Here is a 15,774-nt window from a genome sequence, read left to right as displayed (position 1 = left end):
ATGCTTTTAGCTTTCATTCTTCTTAAGTCTTCTCATCTTAAGGCAATGTTATTTTCAGTAGCAAGAAATGGAGGTCTTGGTAGCAGTTTAAAGAAAAAAAACTACTACTTTGGAACTACTTTGGTTAAAAGAGACTCAAATCAGGGACAAGAATTTGCATGGATATTTCAGTAAAATCATCACGATTATATCTAATAGCTATATGACTATTGACAACACATGTCTAATCTTCTGTATTTGGGAGTGTACAGTAGTTGCCAAGTCATTCTGCACAGACTTTTTACAAGTCATCCAGTTAACAGATCTTGAAATTACTTTCTGATACCATGTGAAAGAGCCTATGATGTATGAATACATTAATTTAATGAAAAATTAAATTAATAGAGAACAATTAGGATACTTGGAATGGGAGTTACTTTCCAAATAATCATTATTTCATCCTTGTTTTCAGCTCTGAACCAAGAGGTCTAAAAAAGCATCATGAATGATTTTAAACTTGCCTTAAGATAACAGCACTGTACTTCCTGATTTTACGGAAAGGCTGTCAAATTTTACTGCATGTTATGCCCACACTACTTCCAAAAAAAGGTCAGCTTGGCTTAAGAAAATCTTGTGTTATACAAACCCAAATCAAAACAAACAAACAAACAAGCAAAAAAAAAAAAACAGAAACACCATTCTTAGTTGAGAATATTTATCTTCCTGTTCTGTAATTTGGATACAAAAGTAAAAACAGAAGTTCAGCTTTCATCAGTGTAGAAAATGTTACAATAGAACACAAGACTGTAAAATAAGCAAATTGAAAACTAATAAGAAAAAAAGAAAAAAATCAGTGTTTACAAACATGATGGTATTTCAGTGAATTTAGACTTCTGTTGTACATCTACAGATCTACAAATGAATCTTAAATTGATATCAATATCACAAGCCAGATACGTGTTATGTTTTATCTAAGGTGACTTTTGCTGAAAATACATTTCACCCCAGAATAAAGTTACTTTTCAGTTGATTTCAATGAGAAACTTTCATGGATAGCAAACATAATGTTCATATTTTAATCAGCACTTAAGCAACCTACTTGCTTTCTTAAGCTTCAGCTGCCACTTCACACTACTAATAATTTCTAGCTAAAGTTTGATTTGTTTGATCATTTGTCACTTTAGATCTGACAATATGCCTCTCCATAAACCCCTCCACAAAAATTCTAGTCTAGAGTACTCAGTAGGTGTTATATCCTCAAGAAAAATTGAGTAAAACATTACTAACAGATCAGAAATTAAACTTTTATATAAATATATATTTTTATATATAAATATATAACGTTATATATTTACATATGTAATATATGCATGTCCTTTAAATTACAGAGAAGCAGGCTTGCTCCATCTCATAGGATCATAGACTTGGTAAGGTCGGAAGGGACCTCTGGAGATCATCTAGTCCAACCCTCAACCAAGCGGCCCGTACAGGGATCGAACCTGCAACCTTGGCATTATTAGCACCATGATCTAACCAACTGAGCTAAACCTCACCCCCACATAAACAATTATAAAACTGTACTGCTAAAAATATTACCTGTTTTTGTTAGCAAAAGATTATCCAAATGTCTGTCTCCAACTCCAAGGATGTAAGTAATTACACAATAACCAGCTGTAACAATAAATTGTATCAATACAGATATCCTTCTTGAATACACAGAAGTTTCACATCTTTAACAACAGCATATCTTAATTTTTGTTCACAAATAAGAAAGGGGGGAAAGTAAGAATTATCAGCAATATGAAGAACATTTAAAGTAATAAAATAAATTTGTGGAATATATTTAGTACTACTCAAGATCTTCCTTTCTTCCTATACAACTATATGCCCAAAAATTTAGTTTTTATTCCAATATCGAGACTGAGATACTTGAAGATAAAGTAAGATAATGAATGCAGACATTTTGAACTTCTTTCAAGACACTTAGAAGTTTTGCAAAGAGGCACTACACATTCAGATTTGTATTGTTTTATGTCAACACTATGCAAGGTGATATATAAACTGCAATTAATGAAAGGTGTTCTTATTATTTTACCCTCCAGCCAGAATAGTCCAAAATAATCCTAAGTGATAAGCCATGAGGAACAGAATGGGAAAGGAGTAGATAGAGTAGAATAATAATGAAAATACAGTAGAATAATAATGAAAATATATATTTTTTTGGTTGAAAAAAAAGCAGATCATCATAGAGTGACAGTATTTTTAAGTTAATTTCAATGAGAAGCTTCATGGATTGCAAATATAACACCAACTTTTTAATTGGTTTACAGAATAAAAGCTATACCACAACTTCTCCTTGTTACCCAAATAGGATGAGATATAGACAGTAGCCTAACTCAAGAAATAAATCAGTTGTTTCAAAAACAAATAAGAATTTACTAAAACTTACTAAAATTTTGATTACTTCTGGAAAGAAGGGAGTATTTAATTTCTTAACTTACCACAGCTTTTAACATATGTATCCATCACCTCTGCACTTATTCCATGAGGCCCAGTCTCACTAGGTGCATGCTTTCTGAAGAAATTCTAGGGAGCAGAAAAAACAAAATAACAAAAAACTACATATTTATTTGTTCCACAAGATCTCAAATAAAATCTTTCCAATCGATTGAAAGAGTACATTTAAAATAAGACGACAAATGGCTGTTACTGTAATCTATGAATTTTTGCTTAGACCACAAAGCCAAACGCAGGAGCGTGTTACTCTCAGAACTATTAAATTTCCTTTAACAAACTAACAACCACTCCCAGCTAACCAAATGATATCTAATTTAATTCTATATTGCTAAWTTTACTTTCTATGCTAATCATCATATTCTTACACTCAACAGAAACAGATCTGAAATTCTGAACTGAAACAAACTTTTTCTTCATAACAGGCTCATTAAACTACCAACACATTGAAGAGTTACTAATTAATAAACATGAGGGTAAAATACTTCTACGGGAAGCAGTTTAGAGTAGATTAGCAAAAGCTAAACAGGACTAACAGTTCAGATTAGTAACTATAGTTAGGACATACACACCTCTTAAAGGCTTAACATCATTGTATTTCTCCATATTTAATTTTTCTTTCCTTGTTCTACATTGCCCAAATATTTGATCATGGTTGGCAGCATAGGAAATCTGGGTTCTATAATATATTTTGTCATTAATCTGTGAAGTAACCTGAGATATAATTTTTTCAGTGCCTTGCCTATTTAAATTAACAATTCTTTTGAGGCAGGATTGCTCCTTGAATCTGCGTAGCAGCTAAAACAGTGGATCATCTATTTTAAATAGGTATGTTTCATAAATAATAGCAAAATGAAAATTTTACATGCATTTCTAAGAAGCCATTTTATGAAAATGCATACTAGACTAAAGCAGCACAATTACAAGAGTATAAAGGATTGCAGAGGAAATAAATTGCATGTGACAGAATGTCATTGTAGTTGAGGATTACCACAATATGTAAGCAAACGAGAGCTATAGAAACATACACAACTTCATGTTGGTCCCTGATCAGGATCTGCTACCTTCATAGTTTTAAGCATGTAGGTTATAATAGCTAGAAGCTATTTATTTTGGCTTGCAGTTACTGAGCTATGACCTGATGCACCTTTCAGTATCCACCAACCCACACCATTCTGACAGACTGAATTCAACAAAAATACAAGTAGTTTTCATAAAAAAGTACTAACTTGCCAACTGATATATGCTGTACTATGTATCTATACTATATAAAATATAGTTAGTGTGTGTGTATATATATCTCAAACTGCCAGCTGATATATTTTATATATATACACCAAACTGTCAGCTGATATATTAACTACCGATATATAAAACAGACATACATTTAAATATATGAATGTTCAGATATATAAAAAGCTACCAAGAATTGTGTGTGTCACTAATTATGCGTCTCTATTCAATTCCATGACTGTTACTGAAAGCTCATTCTTAACTAATCAGAGTATCTATATGTTCGCGTTGGCAGGGAAATTGATTTCAGAACTAGTGAAGCAAAAAGCATTAAAACATTTTGACAAGGTACCACAGCCAAAGCTACAGAACAACATAGGTACTTTCAAATAAAACTTTAAGGGTAGAGGAATCTTTCATTCACCAGTACAGTAAAGCCAGAATTTCAGTACTACAAATGAATTACAATCTAGTTCTTTAAACAGTATTATGTCTAGGCGATGATATTAATGTGGTGATTTAAGTATATTTTTCTAAAACAACCTGCTGTACATACCCATACGTTTCAATTTGGAATTCTTGTTCTAAACAATATATGGAAGTCAGTTAAGGGACTGAAAAGACTGAAGCATGGGATCTAATATACTCTCTGACGAGTAAAAGATTCCAAGGCCCCACAATACATACCTGTATACTTTCTTCAGTAGCAAGAACTTCTGCAACTGGGACTGACTGAATAAACTGCATGAAACCTGTGAAGGAAAACCACCAACAAATCTCCAATGCACAAAACTCTGAAACAGAACTACCCTATAAGGCACTTTAATAAAGGACAGCACTAATGCATGCTTTCATGCAACTGCTTCTCAATGGTAAAGAAAAAAAGTTTTCTCCAATTTTCAGCCTTCAATCAATTTTAAAACTACTTTTCGTGATTCCAAATTAGTTTACACAGGATTTTTTTTTTTTAAAAAAAAAAAAAACAAAGGTTACAAGAATTTAAAGTACTACAATGTATTTAAAAATGTAAAAATGTAGCCAAGCATTTTTTCCCCTTAATTTAAAGAAGAAATTGATAAATAGGAGTACTACATATGATTTGCACATGATTACATTGCAAGTTAGTAAGCAAAAATAATGACGTACAAATTCGATTGACTGTTTCAAAAATTAGACTTGGTTTCTTTTATGAACACATTTGAGTCTCCTATGGAATACTACAGTCACTCAATTTTTTTATTTCCACAAGATTTATACTGAAACAAAATTATCTTACACATCTGAGCTTTTTAGAATGTTGTATTAAGCAAAGTATCCCTTATGAAAATACTGCATCGTGACAATCTATGAACAGACGGAGAAGAAAATTCCCCCTGTTACTGTCTTTTTTTTAAAAAAAGAAGGTATTCATACCATGTTTTGTACTAGTGGCCAGCACTTTATAGGGCGTCAGCTTCAAATCTAGATTCTCCTTTCGTAACAGCTAGAAAGAAAATGAGAATATAAAGTACAAAAACAAACAGCTAAAGCTTCTATAATTGGATTGATCTCCATTGTTCTTCATTCAAATCACTGACGAGCAAAAGCAATTTTACCAATCTTAACTAAGATGATCTTTGCATATATCTAAAGAGAAAAAAGGTAATAAAAGAGTAAGTCATTTGAGAGATACGAAAACTATGGAATGTATTAGCAATAACTGAAGAACTGAATTAAGCTGCATTAACAGTTTTTCCCGTTCTTGCTCATGGCAAGGAGAATCAGTAACTTAAAAAAAATAAAGATATCCATTAATAATTCTCACCTTATCCATGAGTGAAATAATCTGAAGTATAAGTTGATCTTGACGTAAATCATCACCATGTTTAAATATTACAGGATATTTGCCTCCATCTTCTGTCTTGAAGAATAACTGAGCAGGCATTAAGGCACTCTGAAAAAGGAAACTTACTCTACTAAATGTGTTCGTAGTAAGATGTGAATGTCAACACTGCTACACTGAAATTCTAAAATAAAAATCCCATTTACAGTACTGTAAATTAAAAAATGAATTAAACAAGTATTAGATCATGGGCTTCAGATATCAAATTCAGTTACAAAAAGGTATGACTAGTCCTATTTGGTTACCTATGGCATGGCACTGAGGAACAGGAGTTCCTTAATGTTCCTTCAGTTTGGCAGAAGGAAACTGATTCTAAAAATCTTACAAACCAGTTAAACACTACCTAGGGCTCGGAACATATCATTTCCAGTTACCCAGAGTATGACATAGGCATGTTTTTGAAAGCTCCTCAGGCTTGCCATTGTTGAAAGGAAAAGAAAAGTGAGCAGGAAGTTTTCCCAGCAGCAGCAAAGTGATGCTAATTTTGCTTATATGCACGCAATCCAAATCAAAGACATGCTATGCAAAAGGTCAGAACAAAACAAATTTAAATTGACCGAGAGAGAGAGAGAGAGAGAGAGAGAGAAGAGAATGCTAAACATCAAAGAAATTCTAGGTGCAAGACATCCCAAACAATTAATTGCTTCCTTAACCTACTTAGTAAAAGCAGGCATGTCTTTTCACGATGTTGTTTGAGAAACCTAGTTTAATTGTCTGCATTTTTGCTACACAAAATGGGTTGAAGGGGATCAATTATGTGCATGAATAATTTCACATTTTGCAACTGACCAAGTCACTTCTCTCCAAACTAAAACAATAATAATAATAATAAATAAAATAAAAGTCAAGGATACAGACTAATACTTGTGCAGTTTCTATCATGATAAAAAAGGTCATTGAATACCTGACTTGATTTTCACCTGACAAGTTAAGTTGTTGTTCCAGATAGGGAATATTTGGCTGCTGATCCAGGAACATAGTGGAACTAACTACGATTAAATTTTCTTTTAAATTCCACAAAAAGCTGGCTCTCAAGCTTGCAAAACCTTGCTTTTTTGAAAAGGTCTGACAAATTCTTTCCAATGCTGCCTCCAACTTGAAGTGCAGGAGCATGGAGTATGACAAGTGCCCTCTTCAAAAAAAGTAACAGATGCATAAAGAAACTTGCCCAATCTTTAGAACTAGAAGATTGGGTGGTAGAAAGCCACAGAAGAAGGCTTTGTCTGATTTCAGTAGACACACCTTATACCACGTTCAACAAGGAATCTGTCAACAATGTTTCAAACTACTGAACATTAGTTTATGACCTAGTAGAGATGAGGAATCTTAACAGTGGTTGCAATGGCAGCTTGAAAGCTTTGTAACTTTTGCATGCCACCTCCTGCTCCTCAGCCTGGCCAGTAAACTATGTTTTAGTCACCTTAAAATTAGATCGCAGTAGTGTATACAAGCTGAAGGTAAATTTCACAAAGATGTCCTAGATCACCAGACATAAGCAATAACTTAGATTCTGAGTAGCACAGGATGCAAAGCAATCCCAGCCTTTTCAACAATATTTAACAATTAACAATTTAATTTAATTTAAACAAACTTAACAATTTTACTCTGCAAAAGGACAGCTGGGATGCAGCACTTTCGACTAAGCAGCATCATGCGACTTTGATCACAAATGATATTCCCATTGAACACCAGCAAACTACAGTTCAGGGACTCTTGAAATAGCAAGCATATCTCCACCTTGGGAAGTAACTTCATTAATCAACATTCGCACATAAAAACTTAACTGTATTCTGCTTTTGAAAAGATAATAGATACACCTCACTGATCTTACAAAAGCAGAAAAATATTGCTTTGAAATTGGCACTTTAACTTAAAAGCATTCGCAAAGAATTCACAAAAAAAATRAAGAGTAATCTTTCTGATAGGCTATTTAACCACTGTAAGGTCACTTTACAGTTAGATTTTGCCTTCACTGTATCAGCCTCTTGCTTGAAATCTGCCAGCTGAGGTTTCTCAGCTTGGTGATCACAAGATTGTTTATATTTCAACTATTCAGAAGATCTCATTTACCTTGAAGAGCGTGGCTTTTTCAGGGATTATCCCTTTAATTTTCACCTGAGGTTCCAGTGGAAGTGGAATAAGTTCCATATCTGCTAAATTCATCTTTTCATTATCTGCTAATAATGCCTGTAGCCTCTCATTCTAAAAGAATAAAAGAAGCAAGACCTTGTTTTTTAAAAGAATAGATAGTAAGTATATACGAACAATTAAAAAAGTATTTTAATAAAGAATATGTATGAATAATTAAGAAATACTCCATTTATTCAACTCTTTACTCTTCCAAAGAACAGGAAGTTTTCACTCTTCAAGTCCAGTGAAATAAAAATGCTCCATTTGCAGTAATTTGAATAAGCAAGGAAATATTCCATCTAGTCTAAATTTGGTTGAGCCATTTTGTAAGTGTCAGATACAATAGTCTTGCAATAATTTATTTCAAAATTGCTTGCAAGAGTAGCAAGATGGTTTATTTTCTACACCAGTATCAGTATTAGTTCTATTTTAGAAATTTGTTTCAAGTCATCAGGTCTGATCTTGTAAAACCCTGAACTAAAGGAGATTCCCTATCACCAGTGAATCAAATTGCCATTAGCTTGCATAGATCTGATTTCAGAGCTTGCTCTACATTCCTATATCTGTAGATACCAGAAATTCAGTTTCAGAAGTTCAATACCAGTCAATTTTCCTAGTACTTTACACTTGGTGTCCTACATAAAGGTCATATACATGAAAGTCTCTAGCCTTTTCCCCTACTGAATAAAGCCAGTATAAACACAGAGACACAGCCCAGTACTGTTCAGAATACTTAAAATGGTTAATTGCTGCTGGCTTGATTTTAATCCACAATCAAACCCTTGTGTTTCTTAGTTTCACGGACATTTCTCTGCAATTATAAAAGTCCATCTGACAAAATGCTACCACTATATTGTACAAGGAGTACATTCTTATGGATTAAAAACTCCAAGAATACAATCATTTTCTTTCAGTGATTACAACTTTATTACTGATGCATAACATTCATAAAAATTCATAAGAATTATACTAAGCTCAAGTGTTCCATTTTCCAGCAAAAACATACCTCACAGATTTAAAGAAATAAAGGTGACTGATATTATACTGAAAAAGCAATGCTTAAAAAAACCCTGCTATGTGTTATATAGAGAAAAAGAAAATGCATAAAGAGAAATCTCTTTAGCATTCCTGCTTTCTCATCCATACCAGTATATCAAGTATATTCTTAAAATATCTTAGGTGAGGTAAAGCATTTTAAAATGCATCTATGATCGAAAGCTTATTATTTGAGACACCACCTTTCAACAACAGGCACACTGCCCCATAAAAGAATAGTTTTGCTGCTCTTCCAACAAATGAAACCTCGTAACAAACGAAATTGTTTCATGGATTTTATCTATACTTGCATAATTCTGACACTACAATAACCTCTACTCACATCCCCTATAACATCTCACAGACATATCACTACTTTTTCCACGTTTTCTGTATCTTTCAATTGCCAAAGGTGTTTCTCCTAAACCCAAACCCAAGCTCTTTTACTTGGCCATTAGTTTGGGCAAAAGACAGGACCATGCAAGTGAGTCAGGTATTTTTGTGGATTAGCCAGCTGACCACTGCTCCTCAGTTGCAGGCTCAACAAATATAGTAAATAAGTGTCAATCTCTATAGTTTTGCTAGAAAGAAGGCCTCATCTCTCTGTTCTCATACCAACTTTCAGAATACAAAGGAACTTTAAGCCATCTAATACTCTCCTAAGTTTAATACTGGCTAAAATTATTAGAGAAAAGATAGACACTTAGCACATCTCAGGGCTAAGAKTTTTTAGTGGAAAGTTAGTATTCTTGCCCTCAAATTCTAGCCAGAGATAAGTTTTCCAATCCCTTACTTACTTTTTTCTTACGATTCCCACTTTCACGCTGTACTGCTTTCATTAGATGAACCAGCCGATCTACAAATGTCTGCTGGGCTGCCAACAATGAACGCATAACCCTGACAGATTTATCACCCTAAGTGAATTAAAAGAAACAAAATTAGTTCTTTGCTCCATAATTATTTTACCTGGAATTTGTTCCTTTAATCCTAGACCTATGGGCTTTTTTAAGTAAGTGAATAAAGATCAATTTCCTTTCAATTCGAAAGATATTTTCTGTAAAACATAATCAAAATCACTGTAGCTAGCAAACAATTACGTGACCTACAAGTGCACTTCAATTTGAATGAACAATAATTAGTCCTGAACATCCATGCATGACAAGCTTATTCACACAGCCAAAATAAGTTAGTAAGGATAAGCATGGCAGCACACATAATATTCTTAYGTATTCTAAGAGTTAGAGATTTGAACAACACTACTAAAATCAGAATTAAATGTAAAGTGTGAGATACACTAAAACCAGCAAACACTGCACATCTTCTATAAATTATAGGCTGTACTTTGCAAGACTTGTTTCCGCTTTCTTCCCCACTGCTCCAGCACCCTCTGCTGTTGACATACCGAACAACATTGTTTCCGAATTCAAAAGACAGACCTATCCTTCTCTTGTCCTTGCAATTGTCAAGTATACACTGCAAGGAAAAGTGCTTCCAATAGAGAAGCACTTAAAAAAAATAGACTCATTACAAAAGGCAGAGGATTTGGGAATCAATGTTACTCATGAGAGCAAGTAATAAAATAAAGTTCTCAAAAATTCCTTGTATTTTTCAGCAAAGTTACTGTTTTATCACAGTGAATATTCAAGGAAAACTGGAATTTTTTTAGATTCTAACACATGACTGTCCTGCTCCTAGGCATCTGTTCATTTCTGAAGGATGACTATCCCAAGCCATTAAGTACTTCCTTACACAAAAGCATTACCTTTAGCAAAGCCTGACTAAATCTTCTCATCACATTTAAGTACATTTCATGAGTCTTTGGGTCCCTCTGCTGAGTATCTTGGTCTTCACACTCCACTATTACATACCTGCAGCATAAAAACAATTCAAGTTATGCTGTACTCCTGTGCTACACAATTTTTGAGTGAAATACTGTAGCCCTCTACTATAGGTCTGGAGCTAAAAATAAAGTCAGTGCTCACATCAATTTACCTCAAAAAACATGTGATGGCTTCAAAATTGCACAGTCAGCCAAGTTCCCACTTAGATATGGAGAACATAACAGTTCGAAATCTTTCACTTACAAAGAAGCAGCGTCATTCACAAAGGACAAGTCAGATGTCCAAGTCAACACCTCAACCAAGCAGTGGAAGTAGGTGTTCCACTTATCTACCCTCTACAGTCCAGGCATAATATAGGGGCTACAAATTGGCAATGTAACTAAGTATACCTGCAAAAGCAAAAATCACACAATACTTGTGTGAGATTCTGGCATTATTCTACCAGCAATAGCAGAAGAGACCTTACTGATCCCAGTGCAGCTCTAAAAAGTCTATATTCTGAAATAAGTTTTAATTTCTAAAATTACGATTCAGCTACAAAAGTTAAATAAGTCAATTTAAAATGCTTATAYTGACAATTTATTTTGATGAGTTCATAAAAGCTTTTCAAAAAACTTTTTATTTTTATTTCTATCCACAACACCAGAAAGCAAAATGTAGCTGTGCACAGATCTTCCTTCTGTTGCCCAGCATTTCATAGCATTGCCCATGAAAAAAGTATAACCATAGCATTTTTGAAAAAAGAAATTAGCAAGTCAGTCTATTTTCAAACACTGCATTTGGATTCACAAGTGGCTACTTTGACTTTCATCAATAGTTAGAACTACTCCTCCCGTATGTGCTTACATAGTATCCCCTTTCAGTTGATTATGGTATCAGATTAGAGATCTGTCATTTGCAGCCAACAGAAAAATGAAATGTCTGCTCTCCTGTACTGGTGGTATTTGAAGAGGTAAGTTGACTTGCTGCGAACACACAGTACTGGAATATTTGGACTCTTCTAAAACTTCTGCAAATGCTTAAGAATGATGACAGCACAAGATTGACTCAAATGAACAATACAGAGCTTTGCTGACTTTCTTTTTAGTTACCTGTATTAATTTTGCACTGATTTCAGTTTAGCTACAATATAGTAAAAGACACATGTCATCATAGAATCATAGAATCAGTAATGTTGGAAGGGACGTCTGAAGATCATCTAGTTCAATCCCCCTGCTCAGCAGGGTCACCTAGAGCTTGTTACACAGGGTTGCATCCAGGCAGGCCTTGAATATCTCCAGAGAAGGAGACTCCACAACCTCTCTAGGCAACCTGTGCCAGTGCTCCGTCACTCTATAACTAGACTTCACGCCACTCGTGACGAGCCTCTGAGCTCTGCCTTTCAGCCAGTTCTCAATCCACTTCACTGTCCACTCCTGAGATTATCTAGGAGGATGTTATGGGAGACAGTGTCAAAAGCCTTGCTGAAGTCAAGGTACACAACGTCCACCGCTCTCCCCTCATCTACCCAGCCAGTCATTCCACCATAGAAGGCTATCAGGTTGGTTAAGCAAAATATCCTGGATTTCTATTTTAAATTTTAAGTTTGAAACTGCTGTCAGATGTTTAGAAAGGAATTGGACGAAAGTCAACTTGTCAACATTTTACATCAGAAATAATCCCCCTCCCCTTCTGCACAATCCAATCCTCTTTCCTCCCCAAAACAAAGAGAAAATTCGTAAGGAACATCAGTTTGATGGCTAACAAAGAGCTATAAACACACACATTTCTAGAYTGTGAAAATGTACATAGCCAGGCAGATTTGACTGTTACTTTCGTTTCCTTCAAAACAAATAATTAAGTTTCGTCTACACAAAGAGTTTCGATTTTGTTCTTCATACTGAGCTAGGAACTCTACTAGAAGTGGCTAAAACATTAACTTTTTGCATGTCAAATTTTACTAAGCTTATTTCTGAATACACGTAACACATTCAATACACACTAACACATGGCATAAGTATCTTATTTCAGGATTACTATTATCTCAGTGAAATCTATAACTAGAGGTTACTTCTGAAACTTTACTGATTCATTGTCCTACATTATTGCCTAATTAAAATCACACATTAGATTGCAGTAATGTAAATATAACAAATTAAAAGTGTGTATGTGCAAAGTCTGCACCAAGAGTTCAAGGAAAACAGTAAGTAATGAATGCCTGCCTTTTTCATCCTTACTCATTAAAACAGGAACTTTAGATAGAAGCTATCTTCAAACAAGAAGTAAGAATGATGCTTCACGCTTTAGGAAGAGCCTCATACATCCAAAGAGGACATAGAGAGATAAGCAGCAATACTGACTCCTACAGGCACTGTGAAAGTATAAGGTTAGGATAGTTTTATAATGGTAAGCGAATACGGTTTGATTTTCAAGGGTTACTGTACTTTTTCCATTGATTATTTTAGGTGCATGCTGTGTCTGGATAGTTGAAACATGCAATTGATCAGCAGCCAAGAGGATTTATAGCTACCTCAGCTGTAACAGTGGCTGCAACATTTGTATTTTGTCACTGAGAAAYTGAGATGTCTGGAAAGAAAAGAAAGAATGAATTGACTGATTTTTTTGTAGTCAGAAGACAAAAACTTTAGAATTATAGATACTTTTAAATTTTCTGTAGACTGTCTCTGTACGAGACGATGCCTAAATATAAGTGCATTGTTTATATTAACGTGCTATGTGAGGAAAAACTCTTAAACAGAAGTGAATTAATTTCACAGCAACTTCAACTTTGCTCATCAACAAGCTAGTCTAGCAACATTTACCTTAATGAAGAATATTAGATTAAGTCAAACATTTGGCTTCTATCCACATCAGTCCAGCTGCAATTGTTTTAATCATTTAAATTTAATAGCATCTTTATTCTGAGGTCAAACATTATCTTTGGGTACTGGAAAAAATATGCATACTAAAGAACTGCAGTTAAAGTCATGCACTTAAATATCCTAATTATTTAAATTACTGAGAAAGTAATCAAAAATATAGAACAGGAAAAGATGGATTTACAGATGGACCCACTCTCAGGGTAGATTAGAATTCTTATACAATTTTTGTAGAAATAGTTTATTTTGTCACATCACAACCAATTCAAAATTCATAGAGTATCTGTAGTTAATTTACATACGCTTAAGTGTATGAAGATTTAGAGGCATCTAAAAGGATACAAATGAGAATCATTTTACTTCATTTTAACCACATAAACAGAAGATGTTCATTGAGACACATATTTATTCACATACATGTACATACATGTGTTTGCTTATATAAGCACGTGTGTGTGTGTTTCCCAGAGTACAGTTGTATTTATTCCACTTTCTTAACATGAGATAACATGAGATAATTCAGCTCTGGAAATACACACTTCATTAAGTAAAGAAGGCATGAAAGTGATCAGTTTAGGCATCTAGTTTAATTCTTTAATAGCAGAAGATAGATAGGATTCTTAAGAGTCATCTTACCTTTTCACTATCTAGATGAACTATTCACAACTACAATTCTCCCTTAAGAAAACACATATCTGCAATGACATTTTGTTTGTGCTCATAACATACCCACAGAATCTTAAAAGAAAAATCAGGTCATCACAAAAGGCTTAGAGTGCTTTATGATCCTTTTTTAAAATATACTCTTGATATGCTAAAGTGACTAACTTTAATACTCTAGCCAACATTATAAGAAACTATAAACACAAACCAAACAGAAAAGCAAAACAGAAAACAAGTTTATTTCCTCCCCACCACCACAAACTAATTGAATAATTCAAATCATACAGTGAGCATTTTTTTCTTTTTGATCACTGTATAATTAACATCTTCCTAAAGAGCAGTGCGTGGAACTCTAAAGAGTGCCCTGCTTTTACTAATTATTCTGTTTGATTGTGTTGTTGTTTTAAACCTACCACTTCCATCTATCCAGAAGTCACAATTTTCAAATTCTCATGACAGAGTTTATCTTTTGTTGGGCATCCTTCTGAGCATTTTAGCCTTGATTTCAATGAGATATTCATATATTATGAATAAATAGATCCAAACATACCAGTATAAGTAGTTTGCTAACRTGGAATTTTTGCATGCTCGTGATATCAAGAAAGTGCAAAGGTCTTGCTGGAAGAGATTTAAGACAGACAAAATTAAGTTATATAGGAAATCTGAGTACTTGAGACATACACAAAATAAAGAAAAAATCCCCCCCCCAATTGCACAGAGTTTTAAGAAATTAATTTCCCTTTAGGTCAGATTGAATTCAGCCTTCAACTTAATATTAAGTTATACTATTTTTAATATTACTTCAAAGAAATTCAGCAGCAATATTAAAGTCTACCTCTACAGTAATGTATTTACAAACAAAGTAAAAAGCATGTGATAATCTCTAACTATAAATCTTTAATGTAAAATGTCTATCTATAACATACTACATTTTCCTCCTACACAATCATCATCCAAGTGTACAACTCAACCCTGGAAGGCATTTGCTACACTTCCCTGCATCCAGATCTAGATATTGTTAAGATATTCTGCATCTTACCACGAACAATGAATCTGTACAGTATATATAGGATCGGCCTGCTTTTTCAGGGTCTGACAGTTCAACTGAACAGAAATCTATGCATCATTACTGATATGCTCCATTTGAGATTTATTTTCTACACAATGTTGAGGCTCAAAAAGAAAGACTGCCAACATCCAAGGGATTAAAGATCAATTAACTGCATATGAGATTAAAGTCAAATTTCCCAACTGTCTTCACCTCATCTTTCCCTCTCTCCAGTCCCATTTTTACTACCCAATTTCTACTAAAAGCAGAAAAATAAAATCCTTGGCAGGTGTAAATCAACACTGTCACTTAGGTCCACAAAGATATGACACATAAGCCAAAGAATCAGTTCCAGGAAGAAAAGACTGTAGAGATTAATACAGTTGAATAACTGTTTTCCACACAAATCGCTACCTTAAAAATACTTCAGCTACATGTAACTATTAGTATCTCACGCACGTGTGATAGCCTTTGCAGTAATTTTCTCCTTTAAAAGAGAGCACTTTGTTATTACGGAAAACACAATGTACAATCTCAAATTTGAATAATGTGACCATGTTCAAGAATAGATGGCCTATAAAATACCCCTCA

At 34.0% G+C, this 15,774-nt stretch overlaps 1 protein-coding gene across 2 annotated transcripts in view; it reads right to left on the bottom strand.

Annotated features, from left to right (window-relative positions):
- Positions 1-15,774, bottom strand: part of PIK3C3 (phosphatidylinositol 3-kinase catalytic subunit type 3) — a 74,736-nt gene that overhangs the window by 31,768 nt on the left and 27,194 nt on the right. For both annotated transcript variants that reach the window (XM_085321937.1, XM_085321938.1), the window contains 9 exons: positions 14,686-14,753; positions 10,536-10,641; positions 9,571-9,687; positions 7,679-7,810; positions 5,531-5,659; positions 5,140-5,209; positions 4,414-4,478; positions 2,481-2,565; positions 1,576-1,650 (listed from right to left, as the gene is read on the bottom strand). In XM_085321937.1, coding sequence (XP_085178063.1) covers positions 1,576-1,650; positions 2,481-2,565; positions 4,414-4,478; positions 5,140-5,209; positions 5,531-5,659; positions 7,679-7,810; positions 9,571-9,687; positions 10,536-10,641; positions 14,686-14,753 — 847 coding nt within the window. The remainder of the gene's footprint in view (positions 1-1,575; positions 1,651-2,480; positions 2,566-4,413; positions 4,479-5,139; positions 5,210-5,530; positions 5,660-7,678; positions 7,811-9,570; positions 9,688-10,535; positions 10,642-14,685; positions 14,754-15,774) is intronic.

This window comes from Rhea americana, unplaced genomic scaffold (genome assembly GCF_003343005.1).
Source record: "Rhea americana isolate MKP2758 unplaced genomic scaffold, rheAme1 scaffold_73, whole genome shotgun sequence".
Lineage (NCBI taxonomy): Eukaryota > Metazoa > Chordata > Aves > Rheiformes > Rheidae > Rhea > Rhea americana.
This window is presented reverse-complemented; position numbering and strand designations above follow the sequence as displayed.